Raw genomic sequence first — 18,087 nt, forward strand, 5'->3', positions numbered from 1 at the left:
AAAAATCAGTTCGTGCTCATAATGGCTGAACCACCTCTCCACTCCACCACATATTTTCATAAAATAAAGCTTTAGTAAGTAGTCATCTTTATATAGGAATCTTCTTAATATTTTTTTAAGTGCTGGGGTTAGAATCAAGCACTCTGTGCATGCTGGTCAAGTCCTCTACCACTGAGCTATACCCTGGTCCTTTTTGTTTATGTGTTTGTTTTATATTTTGAGACAGGGTATCATTAAGTTGACCAATCAGATCTTGAACTTATGATCCTTCTGCCCCAGCCTCTGGAGTAGCTAGAATTATAGACATGTGTTGATGGAAGTTTGTGTCCTACCTGGTCCCATAGTCATTCAGTCCCAAATAAATACACAGAGGCTTATATTAATTATAAACTGTTTGACCTATTGCTCAGACTTATTACTAACTAGCTCTTACAGCTTAAATTAACCCATAATTTTTATCTATGTTTAGTTACATGGTTTGGTACCTTTTCTCAGTAAGACATTTTTATCTTACTTCCTCTGTGTCTTGCTTGTGATGTCTCTGCCTTTCCACTTTCCAGAATTCTCCTAATCTGGTCACCCCACAAATACTTCCTGCCTGGCTACAGGCCAAACAGCATTTTATTAAACCAATGCGAGTGATAAATCTTTACAGTGTACAGTTATCCCACAGCACACATGTGCTCCCCTGTTCATCACTGAACATTCCTTTGCATGAATTGTATGTGTATTTCACAAGCCAATAGACCAGTCCTTGGTAGAGAAGACAAAGCTCAGTCAAGCTCCTCCCTCTTTGTTTTAGTGCATACTCAGCACTAGTACTGACTTTTCTTTTTTTCTTTTTCTTTTTTTTGCAAGAAAAGGAATAGCAGAGGATGTCCCCACACACACACACCTAGAAATTTCTCATCACATGATCAGAAAATGTCCATGTAATTTTTTAAACATTTATTTAAATCACTCCTACCATCTCAAGACAAAAAAGAAGAAACGTATGAAAGGTTACGTAGTCTAATGAGAAATAAAAACAAACACCTCAGAAAAGCTCAATTCAAGCCTGTCATGACAGCTGTCTTCTGGATATAAACAGCTGTCAAATTGTGAACTCTTCAGAACACGCCAAACAGTGCAGCATTTGAACCCAACCTTGAACTCAACGGCCAGCTTATTAACAGGCAGGTTTTGAAGCATTTAAACCACCAATGGCAAAGAATAGTAACAATGCATGCATTTCTCCCAGCCCTACCCAAGCTCTGCCCACTTCTTATGCCCCAGCAAGAGGGGCAATGTTGGCAGATAGTCCCAAGATTCAGTAAGATGGCCAACTGTCTGACCCGAACTCAGTTCCGAGGCTGTGAGTTGAACTCTGTACAAATATTCTTGACGATCCTGGGGACGAATTTGTAGAGGTTGTCAAACTCATCCACAAAGAAGGAGTGGTCCCTCGCAGGGTGAGTGGCAATCACTTCCAGTTCGTCCTGAGCAGCCCAAGCAATGCCTACTGCATATGTGATCACCCCTGTGGACACAAAGACGGGATGAAACAGCATCCTGAGCCAATGGACAGCAATGAATATTTTCCCTCTGAATTCCCCAAATCAGAAAACAAATGAGAGAACTCCACTGAAGGTCTGATTTCTAGAAATAAGCTAAGTGTGACTATTCATTCAACAAGCGCTTTGAACATCACCTATACAATGCAACAAAATCATATAGCTATTGTCTGAAGAGCTTATAGTCTTTTGACCCTGTGTGAGCATAGGGTCTTTTGCAGACATAATGAGGAAATAAGTGGCAAAGAGGTCATGCTGAAAGAGAATGCGCTCCTAATTCAATACCACTAGGTCCTTAAAAAAGGAGGGAGAGATGGAGCCCGACACAGACACTGGGTGTCAGTAGATGGAGGTCAGACTGAGGAAGAGGTAAGGACGATACTACCCAGAGTCTCAGAGAACATGCTCTTCCTGATGACTTGATACTGGGAATCTCCGCTATAGAATGGAGCAAGAAGCAATGACTGCTTCACTACAGGTTTGCGCTGGTTCCCATTTTTCTTTTCTCTATTGTCTAGGATGCAAGGAGCCAGCTGTGGGTTTTACGGTATTGTCAAGGAGCAGCAAGAACAGTTTTGCTGTTTGTTGGCCTTTGACTGAAGACAGAAAGACTTTATGCAGTCAAAACTATAGTGGCATTTCAGATGTATTTTAATAAGTAAAGTTTTCGTGAAGATCAGAGAATAAACAGCCCCACTGGTCAGCCTTATAGACCAGGCAGCAGTACACACACCTTGAATCCCCGCAGCCACACTAGTTGCCACAGAAACTGGGTGGTGCACGCCTTTGATCCCAGAACTAGAGAGGAATATAAAATGGGAGGAGGCACCTCTCAACCTCAGTCTCAGTCTGAGATTCCTGGAGGCAGGATCACCATTTTCAGACTGAAGTTGAGGTAAGAGTCGGTGGCTGGCTATTTTTCTTTTCTGACCTTCAGGTTGAACTCCAATTTCTCCGAGTTTTTATTAATCGTGCTTCAAAAAAAAAGAAAGAAAGAAAGAAAGAAAGAAAGAAAGAAAGAAAGAAAGAAAGAAAGAAAACAACAACAACAACAAAACTATACAACAGCAGCAGAAGCTGGGCTTTCTAGGCCCCAGGACCACTGTTTTGGGGAAAATTTCCACCAACAACATGGGCAGATGATCACCCTGGCTGGACTTGGCACTCCAGGGAACATAATCCTTATTGCATTTTCAGATTGAATTTCAGAGTTGGGCACTAAGAGAGGAAACTATCCATGTCATTAAAGCTCTGAACAGAGGCCTGTAACTCCAGTTCTGGAGTATGTAGCGCCATCTTCTGGCCGCAGAGGGCATTGCATGCATATGGTGTACAGACACACATGCAGGCAAAACATCCATTCATATAAAATAATAAATAAACAGAGTTATAAACGTATATAGAATATTCTAGAAGGCAACTCAATTACACATAGGTGCAGAACAACAAAGCCAACCGTGGTACGGAGTTCTGTGCCCTTGCTTAGGTCTCTAGAGATTGCTAACCACTCAATTTCCTTTTTTTTTTTTTTTTTTTTTGTCTGTTAGTGTTTTGAGACAAGGTTTCACTATGCAGCCTTGACTGGCCCAGAACTTGCAATGCAGACTAGGATGGCCTTGACTCACGGAGATCTGTTTGCTTCTGCCTTTGGAATGCTGGGATGCGTGAGCCACCATGTCTGGCTCTTGGTCTACCTTCACTACTTGATGCTTCCTTCAAGCCTGCTCTAATTTCACAGCATTTCTCAGAACAAGAACCCTATGTCCATGGAGGTGTCCTATGTACAGGAGATGTCTCCATGCAATTGATTTTTGTAAATTTTATGAAATATTTTGTTCATCTTCCATGTTTTAAAAACCTTTTTTTGGCTTCTTAAGGTTTTAAATGATTTATTTGTTTATTTATTAGTGTGGGTATGCCTGGGCACACATGTGACCCAGTCATGTGTGTGCCACACCCTGAGCGTGTGGGCGAAGGAGTCAGTTCTCTCCTTCCACCTTTATGTAGGTTTGGGGGATCGAATTCATGCCCAGGCTTACAGAGTAAGTGTTTTTACCCACTGAGTCATCGTATGAACCCTCAGGAAATTTGGCATGGAAACCTTTTAAAATGTTTTAAATCAAGATTTTCCCCAAAGGACCAAGATCTGATTAACTGTCATTGCCAAAATAGTATTTTGCATCTAGGTATGGTAGCATGTGCTAATAATCCTAGCACTTGGGAGGTTGAGGCAGGAGGATTTTGTGTTTGAGGCCAGCCTGAATTTCTGAATATATATATATATATATATATATATATATATATATATATATATCTCCCAGAAAAAAATCAAAGCAAAAACGAATAGCCACCTGCAATATTACATTTCTTTAAAAGCATCATTATTCTATAAAATGTACAAACATGATTTGGAGTTAATAAAGTTAGAGGTTCGTAATCTTTCAGAGAGCAGGAATCAAACCCCTCCCCTCCCCCCTGCTGCTTTTATGCCCATGTGGAAGGCGTTTTAGGCCACAGGGTATAAAAGAAAGGGTTACTATTCTATTGCCTGCAGGTTTTGGGTTTTCAAGGATACTTGAGGAACCAATAGACTGACTCCATTTGAGTCTGTGTCCCCTTCTTAGAGATGCCTACACGGTTCTCTCCCTAACACTCTCCCCATGATTGTGAACATATAAATAAATAAATAAATAAATAAATAAATAAATAAATAAATAAATAAATGTTTGTGTGCATATGCATGTGAAGTGCCCATAGAGATCGGAAGAAGATGTCAAATATGCTCCAACTGGAGTTTCAGGTGGGTGTGGGCCACCATGTGGTGCTGGGAACTGAAACCGGGTCCTCTGCAAGGGCAGCAAAAGCTAGCCACTGGGCCGCCTCTCCAGCTCCCTGTGCACATTTCCTTAAGTCACAGACAGAGCCAATGCATAAAAAGACAGCTCCTCCCTGTGCATCAAGGACACTGGTCCTCTACCCCTCCAGAAACGCTGCTGTGCCCACACTTATAGCAGGAGTGCTCACCCTTCCGGTAGGCAGCCATGGCCGGGATCCGCACATCGTCGTAGGACCTGCCGTCAGTGATAAGGATCATTATCTTTCTCTTGTTGGGTTTGGACTTCTTGAAGAGTTGTTCGAGGGCATACTGGATGGCAGCCCCTGTGCTGGTGCCCCCGCTCCAGTACCCCACCCTCCTGATGGCACTGAGGATGTCGTTTTTGCTGTTATACTTGTCGAATCCAAATTCCAGCCGCTGCTCGTAGGTGTACTGCACGGCCCCAATGCGCGTGTCGGTGTCTGAAATCTCAAACTCCTTGCTGATGTTGGCCACGAACTGCAGAAGAGTGCGGAAGTTGCTCGTCCCCACGCTGCTCGAGCCATCAATGACAAAGCCGATGTCGGCAGAGTTTAAACAGGTCTTGCTGCAGGCCAGGCGGTCTGTGTCACAGATCCGCTTCACCAGGGGCTGCACGGTCTTGTGAAGGCTGAGCCAGCTCTGCACGTTAAAGGAGTAGAAGCCATTCGTTCTGCACACCGCCTGGAAGGCAGAAAGGAAAGATGTGGTCCAGGTCAGGGGTCAAGTCCTTCAGCCTGCCCACATTATCATCACCACCAGGCAGGTTTTACAGCAGTACTTCCTGGGTTAGACTTTACAGTACATTTATTCCAGTTTTCTGCCTGGGTACTGCTGTGGTCAAGACTCCTCCAGTAACAGTTGGGCTCATTCCAGTCCCCTTTGCTGGGTCCCTGCCTTAGTGGAAAACGGTGGGATGTGCGGACTCATAGGGAGATGTGCATTGTTGACTTTAGCTTCATATTTATGCCTCTGCTGGCTCCTCAACTCATTTGTGCTGGAAACCAGCCAGAAGTGGGGTGTTTATGGGTACCAACCATTGCAGGGGAGGATTAAAGAAAGCTTTTGTTCTGATACACAAACAGAGATGTACCCAGGGCAGCCCTGTAGCCCGAGGGAGGGGATTCACAGTTGCTGAGTGGCCACACGGGCTGGAGTCACACGGCACTCCTACAGTGGGGGACGATGTGGGACCCCCTCATCACGAAACAAAGGGCCAGCTGTGCAGGGACATCCTTGAGTCCCTGAGACCGGAGCATCAGTTTTATCTGTCATTAAGCTCCGAGCCCTGCCTGCCACACAACCCTGCCTCCAGGCAGATGAGTGTTTATTTGTCTGTGCCCGAGCTTGTTCCAGAAAAAGAAGAAAAAAAAAATGGAAGGGAACAGCAAATAAAGCCTGAGCGAGTTGGTTATTACGTTCTTAGAAGTGACAAGGTGTCCCGAGAGTGGTCACCAATCCTCCAGCCTACAGACCCCTGGGGATTTGGCAGGGTCCGACGTCAGGACTACAAACGAACTGGCATTAACGACAAATTTATTTTAAGCAAGAAATAACTAAACATTTTCCTAGAAAATATTTTCTTATTGATGTGTAAAAGCCGAAATGGGGCTCATGAAACTTTCCACAGCCTCGGTGCATGAATGCTGGGACAGAGCCGAGGGCTGGCTCGTGTGTGGAGAGGAGGAATCCCACGAGACAGCCGGTGTGAAATCCTGGCAGGAGACAGTGGTGGTGCTGGCTGTGGAGGGGAAAGGTTTTGGCCGGGACATAGTGTGGAGGTTACAGCAGACTTGACCAGGAAAGGAGGTTGGGACATCATTCCAGGACACCTCAGCAGCAATGGGTAATGGTGAAGGACTCGGAGCAAGGACCCCAGACTGGCAAGATGTTTCAGAGTAAACTGGGGAAATTCAAAAGGGGAATGGACCAGTGGTGCAGTACTATCTGAGGCTTGGGAGGTGGTTTAGGGCTGGAAATAGCATAGGGTGAGAGGTGTGATGTGGGTATCAAGGTGTAATTCTGGGGCAAGTGTGGGGCCACCCAGGAGAATCACAGGAACATGACCATTCTGATCTGGGAAGTGTAGACATCCTTTGTTTTCATTATCAGATGGATTCAGTTGTATTATAAAGCACGCACAGGCGTGCATGTGCGTGCGCGCGCGCGCGCGTGTGTGTGTGTGTGTGTGTGTGTGTGTGTGTGTGCGCGCGTGCGTGCGTGCGTACATGCGTGCGTGTGTGTGTGTGTGTGTGTGTGTGTGTGTGTGTGTGAAGTCTACCTGTCTGTCTGGTTGGGCTCCCCCAGCGCCGTGAGAGGAGCAAGGGGACGTTTTAAGTGAGACACTGAGGACGCTGCTCTCGCCCTCTGCTTGCAAGCTCCTGGGTGCACAGTGAGAGTAAGTGTTGGCTTTGAAAAGACACTTCCAGTTCCCCCGTGGGACGCCCCACCACTTACTTGTGGGTTTTATGCCCATTTGAAGGCTCTAGCAAACAGTTCTGACGTCATCAGAGCTTTTCAGAGTGCAGAGGCTCCTGCCCTTGAGTGCCCCCGCCCCCACCCCCTCCGGGCAGTTTTGTACCTTGCTGGCAAAGTTGGGCTCCGTCACATAGTGCTTCTCCCTTTCCGCAGCCCCCTCGACAGTGATGAAGAAGACATTGATCCCGGACTCTCTCGCAACACGTGACACCTCTTCCACTTTGTCTGTGGGCCAGCCGTCCACCATGACCACAGCCACGTTGGGAGCGCCGCCCCTGTTCCCATTTGCTTTGGAAAAGAAGTTCTTGGTTACAAAGGAGATGGCGCGGCCTGGAAGAAAAGAAAAATTTGTGTTTGGAGTGATTGTGGGAACTACAAAAATAGGAATGGATCACAGCAGCACAAAGAGGGCTAGGAAACATGCTTCAGCTGTTTGTTTTTTCTTCTTCTTCCTGTCTATCTATCTATCTATCTATCTATCTATCTATCTATCTATCTATCTATCTATCTATCTATCTATCTATCTATCTATCTATCTATCTATCTGAGATAGGGTTTCTCTGAGTAGCCCTATCTGTCCTGGAACTTTCTCTGTAGACCAGGCTGGCTTCAAACTCACAGAGATCCTCCTGTCCTGCCTCTCGAGTTCTGGGATTAATGACATAGGCCACCACCATCTGGCTGTTTCTTCTTTTTATACATTAAAAAAAATCAGTTTATTTTCAGGTGTCCTGTGCAGCAGCAGTCAGCTTCTTCCCAAGGTTGGACAGTTTCTCCTTAGCTTCACTTTAAAACCCAGAGCTTCTAACTGTCTCCCGTTGGAAAAGAGAAAGTTTTAGGGCCTACCAAACAAGGGAGGCAGACTTCCATGAGGTCAAAGTGCCCCTTTTCTGCCTTGGGGGAATAACAGGTTTAGACTCTTACAGGCCCCTAAACAGTCCCTGTTGTGTCTGAGAACATGGGATGGGAGGGGTCAACTTGGAGTGACATTAGCCTCATCCTGGCCTCTTACAGCCTGGGTGGGCCCCGTGCTCCAGCTGTTGTGTGGCCCGCTGTCTTCCATGGTTAGTGATGTCTTTTCTGCAGTCCCAGTCCAAGGGCACAGGTCTGGCTGGCCATGGAAGGGATGTACCTCTTAGCAACAGAGAGGCTGGCTTCTAGCCTTAGCTGTGACAACCATCAGTCCTGTAGGTCACTCAGTGTCCTGGGGCCTAGATTTCCAGATCAACATCTCCTTCAGCTGAGCACCACAAGCATGAGGAATGATGGAGTCTGAGGCGGCTTGCTTTTCTCACATGCTTTATTTCACACTGGGCCAGAGCCTCGGGACATTTTCAACTAATCCAACCCACTTTCCCTGCTGTCCAGAATTTTCCTAGTTTTATCATGGAAAGCCATAGGCCCTGTGTATATTGAGATGGCTGGCTGATTTTGAGTTAGCGTGACTGCACATAGCATATAGCATAGCTCTCAACGTAGATCCTGTGGATCTTCTGTGTGTGTGTGTTCCCCAAAGGGAGTCCTTGTGTATGTGAATATATTAAATGTCACAGTTTCTAGGAGATTCCCAAATGGGTTCTCATTTCAGTAACAGTCGCCTTGTTTAGACTCTAGAGTCAACACAGTTGTACTTAGTGCTCTCCTGGGTTTGCTCAGCATCCTGGCTCCCTTAGCTTAAAGTCTTACCTGTCAATTGAAAGCAACAGGTGGTTGCATCCAAAACTGCTGGAGAAATGCCTTAGATTACCCTTTGTGAACTGGCTGCAGAGACCCCGTCGTAAAGGAAAAACATGGCTTTTGAGAATTCGAGGTATAAAGTGCCCAGCAGTCCCTTCCAGCATCATATTAAGCACCCGTAGCCAAGTGCATGAGTTGTAAGATGCCATAAGATCTCTGACTCAATCCAGTCTTAAATATGGTGGCCTAAATGGACCAGTGCTCAACACACATTCTCTTCACTTTGAAAGGAGAGGCTGAAATCTGTAAACCACATTACTCATAGTCCCTTGGGCCTGTACTTCTGGTTTCATCTTAGTTCCCCAAGTTGATTCCCTTGAAGGAGGTTTAGGAAATGAAAGGGAAGCAGGGGTTGTGTCTTGGTGAAATTGTGGTATATTTGGCTTCTTGGTGCTGTGTTTGGTTGGCAGCTTTGATGGTGTTGAGGAGTGAGGGTGGAACTTGCTAGTGTGTGTGTGTGTGTGTGTGTGTGTGTGTGTGTGTGTGTGAGAGAGAGAGAGAGAGAGAGAGAGAGAGAGAGAGAGAGAGAGAGAATGGGGAGTATAGGACATGGCACTGGTGCTGTGAGCTGTGCATACAGCTCCCTTGTCATGGCTGCATTCTGGTTGCAGCAGGTTCATGAAAAGTTGTTGGCAGAGTTTGAGAACAGCTTTCCCGGCACTGGAAGAAGTAGTGGCTCCCTTCCTGTCCCTTGCTCTGCACAGCACCTTGGGAGGTCATTCTCAATGCCTGAACTACAGTGTGCCTCTTCAGTCCTTCCTGTGCTCCTCTATGAACCAACCCCCACGGGCCTCAGTCATCCCTGGATTCCCGGATGATGCAGTGGCAGACTAAGAATGTATCACTCTCTGCAAATGTGTACCACTGGATTAGGACACCTCTCTGACATCATCAGGAATCGAGGGCCTTGCTAGGTTTTTCTCATCGGAATTTTGCTTGGATAAGCAATAAATTGAACACAAATATGCAGTCTCCTCTGTCATGCTTATGATGCAGATAGTGTGGCTTTGCAGACAGGACTCAGTGACTCGGCTAGTGGTTATTTAGCATTGCACTGCTGTGAAGGATTCTGCATTTGCCAGATACTAATGTTCTGGTCACTAGAGAGATATGAGAGGGAGGGAACTCGTTATTTAGACTTTTTATAATTCCAAGGATGCTCTGTGGGTGTTAGTTCTGCTTGCTGTTTTTCTCCATGCTCCTTACAGTTATACCACCGTAACTGGCATCTGACTTCCCTTGGCCTTAAATGGCTGGAAGTGTCCCTGAAGTAGAACCAGCCTTCCCCCGCAGCCTTCGAGGATGGTTGGTGTAAACCCCACCCCCTTGTCTAGTCTCCTCTGGGTGAAGAGGTACCAGAACTTCTGGAGCTTCCCCATGGAGAGCTAGGCTTGGACTTCTAGGGCCACTCGCCCCTCTGAAGGTTTAGATGCCACAGGGAACTCATCTTCAGACACAGGACTTGCCTCTCCTGGAGTAGTCACCATTACAACAACTTTGATGGGAACAAGGCCCCTGAAGGGACCTCCCGAGTGGAATAGTAACAGACCTCGTGCTAACTGGTTGGTATTTTATAGGCCAACTATGACACAGTCATCACAGCTGTCCTATTAGTCCCGAGGAATGTGGCTGCAAGCCAAAGGAGCAAGGGCCCCGAGGCACTGGTGTCTGACCATCCCTGCACCCGAATCCATGGTGACACTTTCGGAAAGATGCAGAGGCTGCGTGTCATTTCTTGATGGATTATTTTTTCCCTCCTCCTCCGATATAGAATATTATAAGACAACCACATAGAAGGCGCACCATGGTAACAAGGTAGAATTATCCGAATCTGGGTCACGTACCGACATTAGAAAGGCCTCCTCGCTGGGTAATTTTCTCTATAGCTGTCTTCAGATCTTGAGAATTCATGTGAGTTTTGAGGTTAAACTGGGTAGCGGGGTTGTCTCTAAAGAGAACAAGAAAGAAAAGTTAGCTAGGAAGTTATTCCCCGTGGAGGAAGGCAGAAATCATGGTTGATGCCTTCGTGTGGAAATAAAATGGTTGCTGGGACAAGGCCTGAGGCTGTGTTCATGAAGTGTTCCTCGGCGGACAAAGTCCTGGTCCTCCACAGGAACCATAGGGACAGCAGGTGGCTTGGGACAGGGATGGAAGGTTTGAGTTCTATTTTTAGCTGTGCCATGTCATAGATGTGAAATCTTTTCTTTTCTTGTCAGAGAGTGAAGGAAAGCTCTCTTTAGTTTATCTCCTCAGTAATGATTTTCCTTTTCTCTTATTGATTTTCTTTGACACCATCTTACATGTATATGTGTCCATCTGCCCTCCTCTGCCCCCTCTTATTTTCTTCCTATCCCTCTTGCTTCTACCCACATCCCCTGTCCGATCTTTACTAGTTCATTCCCCAGATTGATGACTTTTGGTTTGGTTTGGTGATCCTTTTTGGCTTAACTAGGGCCACTGTGTGACCATTGGAATGAAAGGTCTATGAGCCTGGTGGTGTGCAACTCAAGACAGTGATTTCTTCACTCACAAAATCTATCAATCTAGCTGAGTAATCTTGAGGAAGCAATTAACTTTGGGGCTGGGGGTTCAGCTTCCCCAGAGGTAAAAGCATCATCATAACATAGCATACGCAACCCCATAACACAACAAACACATTGCTACTGTAGTCCAGTGGGGTTCCACCATAGGGAGGTAGCAGTGAGCTCTCAGTGACTCTGGATTGCCTAGATCCTCTGCAATAAGTGTGTCAGATGTCAGACCCTCCGTGGGTGACCAGAGACCTGCCAGCCATGCCCTGGGTGCCTCCAAGGTTGAAACCAATTAGGAATAGTGGTGCCAAGAAGGCCAGATACATTGCATCTGTCTCATCTTGTGACTCCCACGAGTAGGTGACATGACTGAGATCTCATCAGAAGGTTAATGCCATCTCAAGACAGCAGGAGCCGGAAGGAGCAAGGAGAAGGAATTGGGACCCTGCTCTAGAGACTACCACGCACGTGTGGGAGGGCGATGAGAACCGGCTTGAAGCTGTCAAGCAGGGGGTGTGGAGGAGTGCCAGAAGGGGGAAGTTTCTTCCAGGTGTGTGCACACCCTCAGTCACGATGCAGCAAGGATGTGAGGTGAGATCAGATCTGTGGCGGCACTGACCCTCAACCACAGGTAGGGCAGAGCCCCAGAATGGCACATCCTGTGCAGCCACACAAGGCTGCATGCTTCAAAGGAGCCCTCGCTTGGCTCAATGATGCTGTCATCTCGAAACTCTTAGTTTTTGAACAGGGGAGCCTGAACTTACAAAACTGGTGTGGGCTGTGGGACCAAGTCCTAAAGAGGTGGGGAATCTTTTAAAAAGCCTTTCCATGGGGCTAGAGAGATGGCTCAGCGGTTAAGAGCATTGCCTGCTCTTCCAGAGGTCCTGAGTTCAATTCCCAGCAACCACATGGTGGATCACAACCATCTGGAATGAGATCTGGTGCCCTCATCTGGCCTGCAACCATACTTGTAGGCAGAACACTGTACACGCAACAAACAAACAAACAATAAGCCTTTTCACAAACAGCAGAAGCTCAGCATGGAGCAGCTGCTTGGGCAGTTGGGGTGAGAACTCTAAAGTGCCTGGAACTACGTTCTTAGCTGGTCCTTGAAACAGCACTGCGGCCCACAGGGAACTAGCTAGCCTTTAGGACTTCAGACTGGTAGAGGTATCCTCTCGTTTCTTCCTACCCCTTTACCTTCCCTATTCCCAGCCTTCCCAGCTATGCCCAGAAGGTGTGCTTGTCTAAGTGGCCGGTGACAGCAGCCTGAAGGGCCCTCTGCCTTCACAGTCATCCAGAGAGGGCTGTCTTCGCCTCCAGCCACTGACCTCAAGCCCTGTACTTATTCACAAACCCTCCGTGTCCCCATTCCTCACGTCCCAGCAGTTCTGCTGGCCGTATTTATTCTTGATTCCATTATGAAATTCTATTAGCTGCAGCAGTGCCAGCAGTAGCGTCTGCCAGAGGGCTCTTTCTTCTGCTCTAACTCTGCCTGGAAGACTGCAGTTCCAAAAAATCCTCAGGGGCTCGGGATGTCGAACAGTGGTAAAGAATGTGCTTAGCAGGTGCAAGACCCGGGGTTCGAGCCACAGCATCAAAGTTAGCTCGTACCTGGTTAGCGTGTGTTAGCTCATGCCTGCGTAGCATATGTTAGCTCGTGCCTGATTAGCATGAGTTAGCTCATGACCGGTTAGCGTGTGTTAGCACATGACTGGTTAGCATGTGTTAGCTCATGACTGGTTAGCATGTGTTAACTCATGACTGGTTAGCCTGTGTTAGCTCATGACTGGTTAGCCTGTGTTAGCTCATGTCTGGTTAGCGTGTGTTTAGCTCGTGCCTGGGTAGCATGTGTTAGCTCATGACTGGTTAGCATGTGTTAGGCTCTGGGTTCAATCCCCAGCATCAAGAATGAATGGAGAATGAATGAAAGAAGAATGAATGAATGAATGAATGAATGAATGGATGAATGAATTAGTGAGTGAAACAAGTTCCTTGCTGTGATTTGGATACTGTTTTGAGTCCATGTGTTGGGAGTTTAGTTCCTGGGAGTGGAAGTGGTAAGAGAGCTGAGGTCACTGGGGGAGCAGCACTGGGAAGGGATGGTGGTGACAATGGTGGGAGCCTTGAGCGCCTGTGAGTCATCACAAGCATGAGGCTGTACTGCTCTCTGGCATGCTGACTGGCAATGTGATGTCCCACTGGCATGGCTTTTGCAGCCTTCCAAGAGATCCAGCAGACCTGAGTTGATGCTGGTGCCCTGCCCTTGAACCCCAGAGCTGTGAGATCTTTTTTCCAAAGATGAGCTGTTTTATCAGGCTAAGGAAAATGTCAAATGCTACACCCAGTCAGACCCATCTCCTACCTGTCTCCTGGCTCTTTCTATCCTTTTTGGTTTTGGGGTTATTTTGTGTATGTGGCGGGGGGAGTCTCTGTGTAACATCCCTAGGTGTCCTGGAACTAGCTCTTATAGACCAGGCTGGCCTCGAACTCACAGAGATCTTCCTGTCTCTACTTCCCAAGTGCTGGGATTAAAGGACTGCGCCACCACCGCCTGGTTCCTTTCCATCCTTTCTGTTCCCAACTTTGGACTTTGATCTTTTTACTGAATGACTAAGATTCTATTTGGATCTGGACTGTCTCTCACAGGTTCTTGTGTTGAGATTGACTCTCATTCATGGTGTTGATGTGGGATTCCCCTCTGTATGCTATGAATACGATTGGTTAATTAATAAAGAAAACTGCCTTGACCTGTTGATAGGACAGAACTTAGCTAGACGGGGAAAACTAAACTGAATGCTGGGAGAAAGAAGGAATAGTTAGGAAGAAGCCATGTAACCCCACCAGAGACAGATGCCTGGAATATTACATGGTAAGCCACAGCCATGTGGTGATACACAGATTAATAGAAATGGCTTCAATTAAGATGTAAGAGTTAGCTAATAAGAAACAGAGCTAATGGGCCAAGCAGTGTATATTTATATACATATATATTTAAATAATATAGTTTCTGTGTGATTATTTTGGATCTGGGTGGCTGGGACGAATAAGTAGTCTCCCCACAAGATGGTGTTAAGAGGAGGTAAAAACGTGAGGTGGGAGGAGCTAGGCTACTGGGGGCGTGCCTTTGAAGCAAATGTGACACAAGAATGTCAAGCTGAAGTAGCTAAAAATGTGGAATGTTTTCTCATGGGTCTTGATGTGACTTAGATTTCCTTGACGTTTGGTCTCACAGCAGCACATGAGCCTGTTGCTTTTCTCCTCTGTGGCGGAGTCACACTGCTGTACAGTACAATGACAGCTCTAATTGTTGACTTGGTACAAGTTAGGACAACCTGGGAAGAGAACCTTGGTGAAGGATTGTCGAGATCATCTTGGCTATGAGCATGTCTGTTTGGGATTATTTTGGATACTTTAATTGGTGTGGGAAGGCACAGCCTAAAAGTGAACGGCACCATTCCCTGATTTGGAGCGCTGGACCAAGCAAGAGTAGGGAAGGTTAGCTGGGTAGGAGGCGGTCATTCATCTGTTCTCTTTCCCTGAATTCTTGCCTTGACTTCTCCACCTGCCGGCATTTCTTCATACATATACACATCATACACAAATACATCTTCAGAGGCTTGTAGTCCAGCCAGTCATACACTTGATAAAAGGTGCTTTTCATTTTATTTAATGCCATTTCTTTAAAAATATTGCCTCGTTAACTAGACTGTGGAGTCCTGAAGAGGAGAAACTCTATTACATACATTTGTTATCTTAGTGAATTAAAAGACTGAACTGGGGACCTCTGAAACCCTTCCCAATGGCTGAATCAATGATAATTATGATTATGGGCAAAGACATGGAACTCTTCCACTAAGGGTTTCCCAGAAAAATGTAATCAAATCACTTAGATGAAACTTACATGAATAATCTTTTCCAGTGGCACAGGGCAGACAAGTTTAGTACATGGTAAACAAAAATATGCTTACGAAATTTCATTCTGAATGCATTAGGGGAAGGGCTGTGTTGTTAACCCGTAAGCTATGGCTACTCTTAGGACAGTGCATATGAGGGTGTGGGTGTCTTTATTTTTTCCAGGGTGCGTGGGTTGGCTGCCTGACACGGTCACCCGGATATTCTTCAGACAGGGCTACTAGGGTTTCGATGCTGTTTTTCTGGAGTAGTTAATGTGTTGGGGGCATGGTCTTCAGAGTGATGCTGTTGACATGGCAGATTCTTCAAGATAGATAGGTGGCTGACTCGACCCTAGCAGAAGGTAACTAAGTGATGGGAGAAGCATCTTTGAAGGAATTAACGTGGACCTTTAGGGACTGGATCAGTTCCCACAAGAATGGGTTGATATGAGGATCCTGACACCTCCCCATAGTTCTTCAAAATTTGTCTCATTTGTATCTCTGCCCTCCTGCTGCAGGAAATCCTTCAGCCAGTAGCCTTTAAGTCACCCACCCACTTGGGTGTGGCCTCTTATACTATAAATGCCGATGTAAAGTCGCACTTTCTCTTCCCACTGCTGGATTCAGTTGCTGTTCCCTGTTCCAGCAGAGGACTGTGATCTGCGAGTCTACCCCTAAATAAATAACCCTTTATTGTACTCAGTTCTGAGTTAGCATGGGATTTCTTTTTAGTGTCTGTCATCACCCTCTTTTCTGCAACTCCTGCCCTGGGTTAACGCCGTCCATGAGCTCCACATTGAAGTTAGGCAAAAGCTAGTGATACATTCAAACCCCTGGAAATGTGAGCAAAATAAAATTGTCTTCCTTATAAGTTAACAACCACCAGGTACTTTGTTATAGAAACAGAAAGCAGGAGCAGACAGAATCCATTTAAATAAAGTTTAAAAGATAATGCCCCTAATAGGTTTGTGTAGGCAATCTTTACATTTTTAATTTTATTACAAGTTCTCATCAAATGAAGCCACATTTTCTGTCTCAGCAGATTGGAGAATTGCTCTGAAAACGAGAGAAAAATAATAAAGTTTGTACTTTAAGGGAAAAATATGTAATCGTTCTACATTTGGAAGATGAACTAGGCTTAATGCAAAGTGAATGATTCAGAGTCAGCAAGATTGCTGTACATAGAAGGGGTTAATTTGCATGCCTGCAAATGGCTTCAGGGAGAGGGTTTTGGGAACAAGAACACCTGTCAGAGGTGAGAAGAGGTGATTTCTTTGTAGGATTTGGGTCAGGGGCAGGTGAGATTGGTATAACAGAATGTCCACATCTCATTGGTGGTAAAACTCACTAGGGGCATTTGTTAAACCATGTTGGTTACTTGATATCTTCCAGAAGAAAATCCAACATTGGCCTGGGAGTTTCTATAATAATCTGTTGATTCCTTCTCAGGGAGATTTAGGAAGCCCTGGAGTTTGAAGGATTTCTGCTAATGTCCTAATCCTACTGTTCTGTTGGTGTCCCAGAGCCTACTGGTCTACCTCCCGATACTTTCAACAAATGGATGAGCCTCTCAAAATAATGTTATGCCGGTAGAGAAATACTAGCTGGTCATATTTCCTCCAGCAATAATCTTTGAAAATGGTTTTCTCTAATCAGGCAATGTCTGAAGTTTACTATAAAATAATCTATATTTAGCCACTTAATTTTCATTGTGGGCTGAAATGGGCATGGTGCGAACTTGGCCACTGAAACGCAGCATGCCTATGAGATCAGGAAAAGGTCCTAGGGAACATGCTGGTGGCTGCAGGGGACATGGCAGACTTGCCCCTTGACGGCTCATTGAAAATGATTCTGGCTCCAACCTCTCAACAGCTCTGAGCTTCACTGGAGCAGCTACCACCAGCCTGACTGGAAGTGGCCCCGGGCCAACCTGCTGAGGGACTTCTTGCAACAAACCTTACAAGTGGTCACTGGCCCTTTAATTTCCTAGCAACAGAAAAGGGGAAATAGGGTCTTCCAGAATTGAGCTTTTAGATGAGTTTTTATGTCATTAATAGCAGTATTTCCCAAAGAGTAGCAAATAGACCTGTCTCAACCACTTTCTGCTGGAAGAAATGGGACATTCCAACTAATGACCCCGGAGTCCCTACAGAAGCAACCGGCACACCAGATGTTGATCTGTAACCACACTTGGGGGCCTCTCTCGGTGGGAGGTGGGATGTTTAGGCCGCTAAAACAAGCTCTTGTCACATTGAGTCATGTTAAAAATGTAAATTTGCTGCTGGAAAACCAGCGTAAGGTCTGAGGCCATGAATTTCTAACCTCCTAGGTCAGTGGTTCTCAGCCTTCCTAACGCTGTGACCCTTTACTCTGGTTCATCATGTGGTGGTGGCCCTCAATGTAAAAATATTTTGTTTCTACTTCACAGCTGTAATTTTGCTACTGTTATGAGTTGTAGTGCAAATCTCTGATATGTGACCCACAGGCTGAGAACTGTCCTGTGTTGCTGTGGTGATGCCGTGGATCACTCTTCACGTAGCTGCGTCTTAGTGAATGATTTAAAATCCCAGATGATCCTCAACGAGGTCTCCAGAGGCAAGGAAGGGAGGAGAATAAATAAGTCTACATAACGGGAACTGTAGCTATGTCTCAGCAGTATATATGTCTCAGGAGTGTGTATTGATCTTGCAGAGGTCCCTAGTTCGGTTCCAGCGTTCACACCCAGCAGCTCATGACCATCTATAACTCCAGCTCCATGAGGATCTGACTCCCTCTGCTGCCCTCCACGGATAACTGTACTCACACCCCGCCCCCGCCACATAAACACATGCACACACATAGTTAGAAATAAATGTAAGTCTTCAAAGGAAAAAATCTAGAAAGGGAAGAGAAAGTCTTCTTCTCTTAGAAAGAAAGGCTATGGGTTCCACAGCCCTGTCTAGGTCACTGACAAGGAGGCATGTGAGTCATGAGGGCAACATAGGCCTGTGGGAACAGTCACGCCTTCTCTCTCGGGTTGTAGGAAGAACTACCTGAGA

The 18,087-nt window shown here is 46.0% G+C and overlaps 1 protein-coding gene and 1 long non-coding RNA gene across 3 annotated transcripts in view; one reads left to right on the forward strand and one right to left on the reverse strand.

Moving 5' to 3' along the window:
• Positions 1 to 933: 933 nt before the first annotated feature.
• Positions 934 to 18,087, reverse strand: part of Vit (vitrin) — a 123,146-nt gene continuing 105,992 nt past the window's right edge. For both annotated transcript variants that reach the window (XM_087907347.1, XM_087907346.1), the window contains 4 exons: positions 10,467 to 10,570; positions 6,989 to 7,215; positions 4,578 to 5,091; positions 934 to 1,519 (listed from right to left, as the gene is read on the reverse strand). In XM_087907347.1, the coding sequence (XP_087763473.1) occupies positions 1,341 to 1,519; positions 4,578 to 5,091; positions 6,989 to 7,215; positions 10,467 to 10,570 (1,024 nt within the window). In that variant the 3' untranslated portion in view covers positions 934 to 1,340. The remainder of the gene's footprint in view (positions 1,520 to 4,577; positions 5,092 to 6,988; positions 7,216 to 10,466; positions 10,571 to 18,087) is intronic.
• Positions 6,670 to 7,604, forward strand: LOC148121888 (uncharacterized). The gene is made up of 2 exons (XR_015738160.1): positions 6,670 to 6,805; positions 7,039 to 7,604. It is a non-coding gene; the product is annotated as an uncharacterized LOC148121888 (long non-coding RNA).

The sequence above is a fragment of the Myodes glareolus genome, chromosome 6 (genome assembly GCF_982192425.1).
Source record: "Myodes glareolus chromosome 6, mMyoGla1.1, whole genome shotgun sequence".
Taxonomy (NCBI): domain Eukaryota; kingdom Metazoa; phylum Chordata; class Mammalia; order Rodentia; family Cricetidae; genus Myodes; species Myodes glareolus.